Genomic DNA, 14226 nt, shown 5'->3' with positions numbered 1-14226 from the left:
AGTCGCACAGAATGTGCTCACAAAAGCTACAGCCAGAAAGGATGCAGCAGTGAAAGCAAGGTTTATTGTGGCAGAAGAAATCGCCCGAGCGTCAAAGTCTTTTTCAGAGGGTGCATTTTTGAAGTAGCGCATGCTGCAGGCGTGTAAGCAGGCGTGTAAGCAGGCGTGTAAGCAGGCGTGTAAGCAGGCGTGTAAGCAGGCGTGTAAGCAGGCGTGTAAGCAGGCGTGTAAGCAGGCGTGTAAGCAGGCGTGTCCCGACCAGACACAGACTTTTCAAAATGTCAGTTTGTCAAGAAACACCATCACGGACCGAGTTAGGGAATTAGCGGGAAATTGAGCAACACAGCTGGCCGAAGAGACACGCAGCTGAAGCGTTTTCATCAGCGGTGGATGAAAGCACAGACAACATGGATACAGCGCATCTATCCGGTTTTATTAGCGGCGTGAAGCCGGAGCTCTGTGTCACTGAGAGCTCTTGGATGTCGCTGCCCTGCATGGGAGCACAACGGGCCGGGACATTTCTGATGCAGTGGAGAAGTCCGTAAGTAAAAAATAAATTGCCGTGGGAAAAGTTGGTGGGACTAAATACAGATGGTGCACCTGCAATGTGTGTTGAAAAAAGTTCGGAATGAAGTTAAGGGTTAATATCGTAACTTGTTTATAATATTTTATGGTAAAATACTGTTTGAATTTTTCTAGCTCATAAGTCTGGCATCTTTGTAGTTGTCTACTGTACATATTTTTCACCTCTTCTTTTTTTGTTCTGTTCTGTCTGAGAGTAAGCCATTATCAAGTTTTTTCTCACCTGTCTCCATGTAACTGAAGGAGACACTTTGGTGGTACGATCCGTAATCAATGAGGAACGTCACATCGACAGATCTCCATGTCTCTTCCTGGATTAAGGCAGTCTGTAGGCAGTCTTTCAGCACTTTGTTTAATCACTTTTTCATCCCACTGTGGATAGTAGACAGTGGACTTTGGCAGTTTTATTCCTGTTTCTTTAAAGAGCTTAGGGATTTTAAGAGTATTCAACTAAGATCTTTTCTGTCTGTGATTGATGTGAGGGCTTTAATCTCATGTGATTAGGGTTTATGGCCTTTTAATAATGTACTTTTCATGTGGGAGTTTAAATGGTCCAACAATATCTATCTGGGAATGGTATGGGAATCAGTGGAGTATTGTAGGTTAGTAAGGTCATTCTCCGTCTTAAAGGTAGACAGACGTGGCATTCATGGTTTCCATTTAAAAAAAATTTTTTTTTTTAATCTGTAATGACCTACTGGGTTCATACTTCATTTCCTCAGAATACCAATCATGGTAAACAGAAAAGTTGTAACCCTTTCATTCAAACTAAAAAACACAAGACATATTGTTCTGTCATCTATTCTTTGTGTAATTAGTACTTTGATTGCAAAATGTGTGCTTAGTCTATCTACTTTAGTTTCTCCTCAAAATGCATTTTGTGGGAAAAAGGATGATGAGTTCACATTCATGTTCGCATTCATTACTCCCATGACTGTATTTTACATGTGACATCTCAGTTACTGCTGATGACTTTCTAAGAATGTATCAGCGTAACGGACAGAAACATATTAGCCCCTAATTACTAAATGTAAATATTAGTTTAAATTGAAAGATACAGAACGTTTGGTAGTACCATATTGTGACTGGTTTTCACTGCATCCATTTTTGTGAAAATATGCACACATATTGCACACACATTTCCTGTGTCCACATGAGTTTCTTCCAGGTTTCCTCCTACATAACAAAACATGGCAGTAGGTAGAATGGCCAAGATAAACTGCCCTTAGCATTGAATGTGTGTTCATGCTGCCCTACAATGGACATCTAGGGTGTCTTCCTCACACCCAGTGTTCCTGGGGACAGGCTCTGAATCCATCATGACCCTGACCAGGATAAAGTGGTTCCTGAAAGGGAATGAGCAAATGTAAGATTGGAATTCTAATGAAACCTCTGTCATCCAATATCTACAGGGTATTCCACGAAGACAGCTAATAAAAGTGGGGCTTATGTGAAATAGTCTCGCTTGATTTAGTGTAACAGGTCAATCCAGGCTCAGTCCTTTTTTAATTAATGAAGTTCAAGTTATTTCCACTAATTCAGTTCAATTCAGGATTTGCCAGTAAAGGCTCGTGCTTGTGCACACAGTATAGAATCAGCCATAGCAGCTGATTAAAGATATAGGGATCAAGGTTATTATAGTTTTGCATTTTTCATAATCTGAGCTTCTCGTCATCCCAGCCTGTCCCTCAATCAACCATGACCTCACTGTACAGCTCGGCTCACTCACACTCATGCCAACCAGGACGGCCAGGAACCTTGGGGTGATTCTTGATGACGCTTGACCTTTGCAGACCATATCGCAGCAACTGCACGGTCCTGTAGGTTCATCCTTTACAACATCAAGAAAATCCGACCCTACATCACCGAACAGGCTACACAGATTCTAGTCCAGGCTCTTGTTATCTCTAAACTGGACTACTGCAACTCACTGCTTTCAGGCCTCCCAGCCAGCTCCATCAAACCCCTTCAGATGATTCAGAACGCTGCAGCACACCTCGTCTTCAACCTGCCCAAGAGAACCCATGCCACACCCCTCTTCATCTCCCTCCACTGGCTTCCTGTAGCTGCCCGCATCAAGTTCAAGGCCTTGATGCTCACCTACAAGACTTTGTCTGGAACAGCACCCTCCTACCTCAACTCTCTCCTGAAGGCTTACGTTCCCTCTCGCAATCTGCGATCGATTAGCGACCGATGTTTAGCAGTTCCAACTCAGCGTGGTGCAAAGTCCCTTTCCAGAACCTTCACACTAACTGTTCCTCAGTGGTGGAATGAACTTCCAACCTCAATCCAGACCACAGAATCTCTCTCCATCTTCAAAAAAACAGCCACCTCTTCCATGAACACCTAACCAACCCATAAAAAAAATAAAAATAAAAAAAAATTCAAAATGCACTTACACCTCCACTCTGCGCTTTGCTTTTTCTGGAATTCAGTTAATAGATCTTGTATGGTAGCACTTCTTGTATTGTTCTCTGCTTGATATATCGCTTTGCTTGTATCTTTCTCATTTGTAAGTCGCTTTGGATAAAAGCGTCTGCTAAGTGAATAAATGTAATGTAAATGTCATAAGTTTTTATTTTTATTTAGTTTTGACTTTGTTTTCAAATTCAGTTTAGTTTTAATTAGTTTTTAAAAGCGGGTTTGCTAGTTTAGTTTCTATTTTTTGAAAATGCTTAGTTTTAGTTTAGTTTTTATTAGTTTTAGTGTTAGTATTAGTCTTTTGTAATATGGGTTATTTGTCAAGGCCAGGAAAAGTATTGTGTAATAAAAACTCAACAAAAACATCATACAATTTTAGACATATGTATTCAACAATAACACCAGTACATAAAATGTACATATGGGCACAAATATGTAAACAGTCTACACAAGACTCTGCCGTAAGTGCAAAATGTGTAAGTGACGTGTGCCAGGGAAAAAATAGACTAAAGAAGACATACATGAACAGAAAGTATTCAACTCATTCATGAGCCACACATGACATTGCTTAAGAGCCAGGAGTATCAGGGGGCTCGATCTGAGAAAAGAACATGAAACAAATAAATAAATAAAACAATAAACTCTAGAGGGTCAATTCATTTAGACCATGTCAAAATGAACTAGGTTACTCAATGAACTGGACTGCCCAGCATTAGATGCATGTGCTGCAGCACTATGGCAAATCATTGCAGTTGCATAGCAACACAATATCGCATCATTAATTAACAGTGAATATTTTGGACACTTCAAGTACACATGTACCTGGTAGTACACTGAGAGCCAGACAGCTGGCAAGATACTGCTCCATCTCAGCTGGAAGTTGATGTGGTTTGCTTTTCTATGTTTACACAGACATTGTAAACAAAAAATTGAAGTTCCTTGCATTAATGAATCAGTGTGTGTGTGTGGCTGTGCATAGGTGTGTGGGTGAGACAGACAGAGATGGCTTTGGTTCGAGTAAAGTGGTGAACTTTTTGAAGGCAATCGACTCACACAGTTGTGTAGACATCCCAGTATCAATAAGCATATTGACCAGCGCTTCCTCCCACTTGTGGTGTTCCTGTGTATTTACAAACCAGCAGCTATCGGTTCTCCGGTGAAAGCACTGCTGTCGTGTACTCTGTCCTGCGGTAGTCTCAGTCATGCTGCCTAGCCTTGTACCGGGGTTAGCTTCTGTTTCGGGGGAGGGGGGAATGGCGTTCTCCTTTACCTTATTAAGGTAAATTAAGATAGTCTCCTTGTGCGCGGTTCTCAAATGTACTTTCAAATTCGTGGGATTTTTCCCTTTAATAAATTGTCCACATATTTCACCACCTTCCACTGCAAGGCACTTGTTTTTATCTGACACACAGTCATATTCAAAGTAATCCCAAATAGGACTGTGCCGCTTTCTTCCGACTTCCGGTACCGCCGTGATGCCAGATGAGGAGCATGGACTTTTCTGTGTGCAATTTAACATTGATTGTAGTCATTTCCGGGTTCCCAGTCTGAAATGTCAACTCTGAAAGATATTTGCTCTATGAAAGACATTGACAAAGATGAAAACTGAGGACATTTACTCTATAATTGTATTTTATTTGTTAGTTTTGCAAACAGACAATACAGTTTTAGTTAGTTATTGTTTTTTTTTGTAATGCCTCGTTTTTATTTCAATTTCAGTTAACAATGTTTTTTCACACCTAGTTTTCATTATTTTGTTCGTTTTCGTTTATGATTATAACCTTGATAGGGATACGGTAACAAAAGAGGGAGCTGCGTTTTAGAAACTCCCACTGAGATGAAACTGCTAATTATGAATATATTGGATAATATATTAATATTACAGCAAAGAAAGGCAACACGTCGGCGACAAACAGAGCTCAATAAACACCCTGGCAGAAAATAGCCGACAGACTAAATGCATACGAGCATGCAGTAAAAATGAGGAAAGAAATCACATTTACTGTTGTGCTACATTCTAGTAAAAATGAACATGATTAATACATGTGAGGAAAAAGGCACAACATGAGGAAATAATTTTTACTTAGATTAATTTAAGATATCTTCATTTAGTACCATTTTATGATTTTTTAAAATTGAGAAGCAATATGAGTGGAGTAAAGCGGACATGCAGGCATGTGAAAGAGAAGTATAAAACAGCTTCAGAATGTTAGGTGCAAATCTACTGGCGTATGGGGAGGAGGGTGGGGGTGGTTGTGAAATTGTTGCCACCTGATGGGACTACAAAAGCACAAGGATTGGCAAATAGAATTCATCAAGTTTAGCTGAAACTAACCTGACACAGAGCAAGTATGACCAAAAGCATAGGTTGCCATAGTAACTCAGTGGGGCTTACGAGTAGCTTTGTTTGTGGAATCAAAATGAAAGGAAATTGACAATAATTAATCCTGGCTTAGTCATTCATTGTGAAGTCTTTCCAAACATTAAGTTTTATTTTTCTCAGCCGTGTTATTCTTTTGATCGTTCATGCTGTGTTTGACCCTTTGCCCATATATTTGGTTTGTTCTTTGGATTAGACTCTGGCTTGTTTGCACTGACATATCCTGTGTATCTGACAATTGCCTAGTTACCAACTTTGATCTGAATTGTGATCTTGTTTTGTATGTTTGGATTTTATATTACAGCACATCTATGCCTGGATCCTAACACTCTTTCTGTCTCTGAGTCTGGTATGTTACATTAATGGAAATTATAGGACCTGTAGATGATTTGGCCCTGAATGCCAATTGAGCTTTATTATATTAACAATAGATAAAGAAGCAAGAGAAAGGGCATGCACAGCATTACGAAATGCCTTTTATTCCTTAGTTTTTTTAATTAACCACTTTATCCTGTTCAGGGTCCTCGTGGATCCAAAACCTATCCCAGCAACAGGAACAAGCTTGGTCTGTACTTATATAGCACTTTCTTTTTGCTAACCTTAGCGCCACCACATAGCGCTTTACCCCATTTCTCATTCACCTATTTACACACACAGACACACACTCGCACACCAAATGCAAAGCGTTAGCTTGACATCGGGAGCAACTTGGGGTTCAGTGTCTTTCCCAAGAATACCTTGGCACATGGAGTCATGTGGGCTGGAAATAGAACCACCAATCCTACGATTACTTGACAACCCACTCTACCACTTGAGCCACAGCCACCCCACAGCAGCTTTTCTTTAAATTTGCTTTTTTTTGTGAGTCCTTTTTGGACTCTTTAGCAAAGGAAATAATCTCATACATTTAAGCAATATTTTGGTGTTCAACTTATCACAAATGTTCAGTGCTATATTTATAACATTAACCTGTTTTTGTTCAGATTTCAGATAGAATCTGCACATATGTGTACACACAGTGCCCACTTTATTAGGTAAACCTGTTGTCATATGAGTTATTGTTATTGCAGAGTGGTGCAAGTTTAAAAAGTGGTTTTATTAAAAACCAATATGGCAGACAAACAAAATGGCTAGGAAGTACTAGTGAAATGGTCAGGAAACAGGCATAAACTATACAAGTCTAACGAGGCAAAGGGTAAGCTGGCTATGGTCAACACTAATCAAAAACAGACAGAAAAGCTTGGAATTGTCACAGACAGTGCTGGAGTGAGACTTTGCAAAGTGTGTTTGTCGGTCCTGGTGAATTAAAGGAGGATTTTGATTGTGATTGAGGTAAGTGTTACTGTCAGGATTCCCTTTGAAGATGCAAGTGCAGGTACTCACTGGTTTTATTTTAAGTAGCAAACTAACCAGAAACATAATCCAAAGGCAAGTTAAGTTATTTAGGCAAGGGTCAGGCAATGAACAAACAACGTGAACAAGATTAGGCAAGAGCAAAACGAGAAAAGAGGAACGAGATCAAAACCAGAGAGACATGAACCAAAACAAAAACACACATGGCAACGTAAACAAATACTAGACAATTCGGAAGTGTGTGTATGCATTTAAGGTGAAATTACTACAACTCAGTCTGAGGAAACCTCATTAAATTAGATGGTTTAAATAAAATATGAGATGCAAACAGATTTCAGATGCAACTGCATTTACAGAAGCATATGCTGAATTAATTTACATGGTGATTAGTTTTTTTTAACTAGTTTTTTAAATGATTTTTTTTTTTATTGTTGTTGTTGTTACACATTTTATTGCTTTCCAGAAACATAGACCAGCCACTATTCAATCATAATTAGTAATTAGTCATAGTATGATTATACTCATTGTTCATAATGGCACATGTGTCCTCAACTCTGTTGAGCCAATCTTTATAAACAGTGCTTGGGGGTGAAAAATGGCAGTAGAAAACCAATAGATAAACATGCTACCCAACAGTCCTGAGCATTGACTCAGTAATTTGCCATGTCATCAGCCTTTATATCGCTGCATTGACTTTTTCACTATGTTGGTATGTTTGTTCTAATGTTTTAAAAAGATGCTGTTTTTTTCACTTCACTTCAAGTTCTGATTAATCACTTTTCACAGACAGACTGTTGAGGACTTTTAAACATTGCTGTGAACACATACTGTCCAGCCTATCCAGAGATGAGTTAACTAATTGCAATCTGCTTTTTTGGAATGGAAAAATCCACAGGTCGAGGATTTGGCTAATTCAACTCAGAGTTTGAGTGAGTTTCAGCGTTTTCACGACCTCTTCCTGGAACAGATCCCAGCTTTCATCTGTTTCTGTTTCATTAGCATTTTGGCCAGAGAACCTCATTAGCTTCTTACTATTTTACTCTGTTAATCAGTCAGGCAGTTTTTGTGGTGGCACAGAAGTTGCCATAGGAATGTGGATTAGCTGTGCAGGGGTGAGTGGAAATAATCCACATCGGTCAATGTGACAGTTACTCAGAGAAGGTTTCATTCCCTCTGTAGAGCTATAAAGAGCCTCAGCAAGTAATGACACAAGTATTACCATTATCATTGTATCATTAAAGGAAAAATGCACCCTGAATTACTTGCATATCAATATTTATAATTAATATGTGGTATTCAGTTTAGTATTTGATATAATGAGTTGATATTTTTTGGTTTGAACTTATTTCATTCTTTCATGTCGGTGTGCTTTCATTTGATTCTATTGTACCCATCCTAACGTAATCCTAATTTATCAACCATTTATCACACACCTCCATGCAGAGACCCCAAGCGGTAGACAAGTGTTATCATGGATAAACTGATTATCAGGAGCTTCTGTTCCACTTGTTGCGATTTAGTTGATCTCTGCCAGCAACTCAAACCACTTTTGAAGAGGCCAACATAATGCAGCACTGGCATTTCTGTGCAGACTCAAATCCTGTCTACTCTCACATGGGCACACTTTAATGAGAAATTGGAGACAGGTCTGGCATTTCCCAATCATGAGCTGAATAATGTCTTAATATCACTCACACAATACATAACAACACAACACAACAATAATTCAACAACAAGATTTCAAGCCATTGCAGGTTTTCCAGATGTAATGGTGGCAAAAGATTTCACAAGTAACCATAATCGTGTTCATATTCACCCTTTTAAAGGGAAGCTCTTTACCGTATATGGTGATTTGAGAGTGTTATTTTATGTAAATGTTATCTTCCCAGTGTAGCATAATCTCCACCATATATATTTATTTATTTATTTATTTATTTATTTATTTATTTAGCTCTACAATCACGCATACAGTGACTGGAGCTTCCCTCCATTTCCTCAATTGGGGTCTCCCTCAGTATTTTGGCTTAGTCTTGCAGCCAGTATCTGGAATGCCAGACCTAACACAGATGAGTAGTCTCCTTCATTATACTGCTGCTGGCTGCTGTCGAGCTCTCTCAGGGTCTCTTTTTGTGGTTGGCCTGCAAGTTATTTGGGTTCCATTATACACAGCTTTGGCTGTGAGTAACTAACGAGCCACGCTGCAGAAGTTACACCCATGCAGCCGATGTCCAAGCCTCCTGGAGACAAATATGAACACCAGCTATGTGTCCATTGCCTCAGCACTGACCAGTCTATGTTCAGATGTCACCGGTCACATCCAAAATCCTTTATGTGCAAGTAGCCATCTCAGCAGTATGGTGCTTATACAGTAAGAGCACACACAAGCTTTTACTTGGCCTTGTGTCTTTGGCATGGTAGCCAGTCTCTCACACAGACTCATGCACACACAGACTCATGCACACACAAACACACACACACACACACACACACACACACACACACACACACACACACACACACACACACACACACACACACACACTTAACTCCATGTTCAGAAAGAGAGAGAAACAGAAATTCACCCTCACTCACTTTCAGTAACCACTTTATCCTGGTCAGGTTGCGGCAGATCCGGAGCTTATATCTCTCCTGAGAACACTGGGCATGAGGTAGCAATATGGATGGGATACCAGTCATTCACATTGCACCATGCGCGCACACACATGCAATCACACCTGGGGCAATCTAGTGGCATGTTCTCACAAGGACATTTCTCAGCAGGGTTGGCTCCTTCTACATCAGGGTGTACGTGGCTGCCATTTTGGCCAGCCCTATTGATGGAACCTCTGTGGGGCAACCTCCTTTAACTTCTGCTCATGGGCCTTAGCTGCCCGACACCACGCATACCTTCCTGGGACCTTTCTGTGGTCCTGGATGGTCTGTCAGGTGCCCCATTTGAGCCCTTAGTGTCAGCCTCAGAGAAGCTTCTGACTCTAAAAGTAGCTCTTCTGCTGGCCCTGGCATCTCTCAAGCAAATAAGAGATTTACAAGCTCTCTCTGTTGCCCCTTCCTGCCTTGACTTTGCCCCTGGATTAACAAGGCCTTCATATATCCTAGGCCGGATTATATTCCTCAAGTGCCTACATCTGCTGCCCAGCTAGTAGTGTTGCAGGCTTTCTGTCCTCCTTCGTTCCTCACAACGGAACAAGAGAAATTGCACCTACTGTGTTCAGTAAAGGTTCTCTGTACTTACATCCACACCAGTGGCGTAAGTCGGAGCAGCTGCTGGTCTGCCTTGGTGGCGACAGTAGTGGTGATGCTGTGTCGAAGCAGCGCATCTCTAATTGGATAGTGGAAGCAATCTCTATCGCTTATGAGGCGCAGTCTTGCTACGCCTCTGGGTATAAGGGCTCATTCCACTAGGGGTGTCACCTCCTCAAAGGCTTTGTCCAAAACGGTACCCTTACAGGATGTGTGTGCTGCAGCGGGGTGGTATACACCACACACATTCATTCGATATTACAGCCTGGATATTCATTCCACCCCAGGCTCAAGTGTCTTGCAGTGACCCTCCGGCTCGGATCTTTTTATACAGGCCATACCCTCAGTATGACTGAGTGGGTGTTGTCGTTCCCACAGCATGGAGCTCACGCAATGTTGAGTTCCCTTTGAAAGGGAACATCTGGGTTACGCATGTAACCCTGTTCCCTACTTTACGTAGCTCTGTCATACTGGGGTAGGCCTGTGACTGTGTCTTCCCTTCAGATAATAGAGGCTGATGGCGCGGTTCACAGGTGCCATTTTTATATTAGGCAACGAGCTTAATTGCCACATCACCTGATCACGGCAGGTATATAAATAGGCATGATGTTACACAAGCTTCAGATACCAGTCATGTGTGAGGGTGCTTCCCACAGCATGAAGCTCACACATCTCATTCCCTTCTCAGGGAACAGGGGTAACCCAGACGTTTTTGTATGTATTTTCAAATAAACATAAGTTCCTTTTCAAATGAAAATTTAAAAAAATAATATATTGTCTTTATAACACATTGTCAGACTAGGTGGGCAGTTTTTGTTTTTCAAAAAGCTTGAATACTAAATAATAAGACAACTCTTTTTGTATACTTCATTATACATGCAACAGGCTGCGTGGATTAAAATTAACTAAAGGATTTATACCATATATCAACACATCAGGAGAAATACCTGAAAATTTTGAGACTGCAAAATAAGTGTTAGTGTTTGAGTAGGTGTTAGGATTAAGCAGATGTTGTCTATTCAAGACCATTTTTCTCCTTCAGTTTTCACTGCACTTAGGGTTTTTTTTTTTAAAAGAGTTTCCTAAAAACATACGTATGTGAATACCTTCCAGCTAATTAATCAATGTCCTCAGTGCTTCTACTCTCTCAACCCCACGCCCTTTTTTCCTTCCGAGGACCAGCCCAAGGTTCTCTTCTTGTCTCTGGCTAAATCTGCAGCGCAGTCGCAGCAGTTGTACTTGATCTTGGTGTCCTGTCCTCTAAGAGGAAGTCATCGATGAGCTCTCTTTATCAGCAGAAAATCCTAGCTGTGCAGATATCACATGCTGGGTCATTAGACAGGTAGAGAGAGCTCACACTGTTGAGAAAGCTGGAACTGCTTACATTGCAAAAAAACGATATCTTAGCAAGTGAAAATATCCTGAATATGAGCAAATTTATCTATGATTTCTTATTATTAATTACAAACCAACTATAAGATTATTCAACCTGATTTGAGATGTTTTTACCCATTTCAAGCTTTAAATTTTCTTATTCTATTGCCAAATAATTGTGCTTCTTAGAAATACATTTAAAATCTTTCAAATTTAAAATTAGAAAAAGATTAAAATAAAAATTTCAAGCTTAAAATGTGTAGAAAATGGTCGAAGTGTCCTTGGGCAAGACCCTGAACCCCAACTTGCTCCCGATGGCAAGTTAGCACCTTGCATGGCAGCTCTGCTACCATTGGTGTGAGAATGAGTGAATGAGACACAGTGTAAAGCGCTTTGTAGAACCGCTAGGATTAAAAGCGCTGTATAAGTGCAGAACGTTTACTATATTATTCCAGATATTTTCACTTCTATGATGTTATTTTTGCAGTGTAAATGGGACAAGGTGCCACTCAAAGGAGGAAATGTTTTAAAAAGCTCTTTATTGGCTTCATTCCACACAGTCTCATGGTTCAGTTAGCAGAAATGGAACGAGTCTTCATATTTCTCCTCTTCAAAAAGTTTCCAACAAGACATTATATATATATATATAAAAAGGAACGACAGATGCATTGTTTGGTCTGATGGATGTAGATCCCTCAGTGCACAAAATGACATCTTAAGTGGAAATATCTTGAATATAGTCATATTTATTATTTTCTATTATAAGATTTTTCTAATATAAGATTATAATAAAACAAAATATAAGATTATTGAATTGTATTGAAATGCTAAAAGGAATGCTAAAAATGAGCAAAAGAACAAGACTATTTCTATCTTGAAATTAGTACAAATATATAGAAATGGGTTTAATAATCCTATAGCTTGTTTATTGTAATTCTATAATAAGAAATACTAGATAAATATGACTATATGCAATATATTTCCACTTTTTAAGATGTCATTTTTTGCTCTGCTGGTCTTGGTCTTATTCCCTGTGGCAAAGTCCAGCCTCCACACCTCTGCCATGACCCGTGATGGGATCAATGATAAAAAAAAAATGTAATCCAGGCATCTATTTCCCAGCGAGGCAGAAATAAAATGAAAATCAATTAAAATAAAAGTTTTATAAAAGAGCACAGCATCAGAAAGGTCTGTATAGGCGTCTGAAAATTTTTGCAAGACAAATAAATCCAATTCAACGCACATTCATTAAACAATCCTCCTTATAAACCCTATTTGTGCTCACTGAGTATGTTTATTTAAATTGCTTCCATGCCTCATTAAAATGGCAGAACATTTAAATCACAACTGGGCTGTGGTATTAATTTATTTATAATGCATCACATTATTTTAATGTAGTAAGTTTTCTACTAGCATCTTAAAAGATACATTGCAGATTATTGTTGTATTTCATGATTGCTGTATTTTTCTGCATAAAATATGCTTGTTTGGTTACATTTACAAAAACGTAAATTATTGAGTCAAAATGTATTTAAGACAGCGGAGGACTGTGATTTTTGTATAATCTGTGAAAAGGAAGCTGCGCTGTAGAGAGTGAATTAATGGAATTGCATTTTAAGGGTCCACATACACACACACACACACACACACACACACACCCCTTATCATTGCACAATATGCTGATTAAACAAATTGATTAGCAGCAGTTACAAAATGTGATACATTTACACAATGTGTTGGTAACTAGCAAAAAAATGAGAGATTAAATGAGTAGAAAAAGAAGGGTTATATAAAGTTAGAACATCACAGCGACAGGAATAGGTCAGATTGATGAACATCATCAATCCAACAAAACCAAACATTATTTACTTCCTTTACACTTGCTATGTTATGTAGAAATACTGCAATGCTGCACCTAACTGGATTCATTTAGCCTCAGCTACAGTATGACTCAAAGTAAAACAAAATGAAAGGGCTTGCATTGTTAAAAAAAAATATGGAGGTGGATGAGTAGAATACACAAAAGAAGGGAATGAAGCAACAGGAAACCTCAAAGTATCAAAAGCAACTATTTACCATACTTCTAATCAGGCAATGAAATTAGTAAGCTTTAAAACAAAAGGTACTCACCATTGAACTTGACTTTGCGAATGTACTCCAACAACTCTTTGCCACTGATGTTGCTCATGCGGGGACAAAGGCCAGGGTAGCCAAAACACAGGTGACGATGCATGCTGTGGAGAGCATGGGCCATAGCATACACAGCGTCCATGACAAACTGAACCTTCCCCTCCTGTTCATAACTGGAGTCACGGCCCACCTTCTCTAGCCCTGCACACACACACACACACACACACACACACGGTATTTTCCCTGTATTTCATTACTCTAGTCCAATGGGAGTGTGTAATCCTGCCATCTCATTTACCCTTCTAAATGAGCAGGCACACCATTCTGCATGACTTCCAAGTACTGAAGAGCTGTTTAATATGATGCACACTTCTACCCAATAATTAGCATAATTGGCTAATGAGCACGCTGATGAAGTGAATGTGTTAGAATATTTGATGAATAAATATTGCACGCTGCATCTTAGACATACAAGGGGTGAAAACTATAACAGTACTAAGTTACTGATTTCATTTTGCCCACATACAGTACGTTTTCTCAGAGGAAACAGAAGACAAATAAAACATGGCTGGAAGAGATAAATGAACAAGTGATATGATTGCTGAATCAATAATCGTGTCAGTGAGGAATAAAATGAAGCTCAAGACACTATTATGATGCCTCCTGCAGAGTGGAAGAATGCATACACACCTACAAAAAGGAGAGTGATTATCAGCTTTTCCTCT

General features: G+C 39.5%; 1 protein-coding gene across 1 annotated transcript in view; it reads right to left on the bottom strand.

The window, feature by feature from the left end:
• grm8a (glutamate receptor, metabotropic 8a) overlaps nt 1-14226 on the bottom strand; it is a 170778-nt gene that overhangs the window by 33555 nt on the left and 122997 nt on the right. The window contains exon 5 of the mRNA XM_017494913.2: nt 13502-13702. Within this exon, the coding sequence (XP_017350402.2) occupies nt 13502-13702 (201 nt within the window). The remainder of the gene's footprint in view (nt 1-13501; nt 13703-14226) is intronic.

The sequence above is a fragment of the Ictalurus punctatus genome, chromosome 19 (genome assembly GCF_001660625.3).
Source record: "Ictalurus punctatus breed USDA103 chromosome 19, Coco_2.0, whole genome shotgun sequence".
In the NCBI taxonomy this organism is placed as follows: Eukaryota; Metazoa; Chordata; class Actinopteri; order Siluriformes; family Ictaluridae; genus Ictalurus; species Ictalurus punctatus.
The sequence above is the reverse complement of the archived record's forward strand: the minus strand, read 5'-3'. Positions and strand labels throughout refer to the sequence as shown.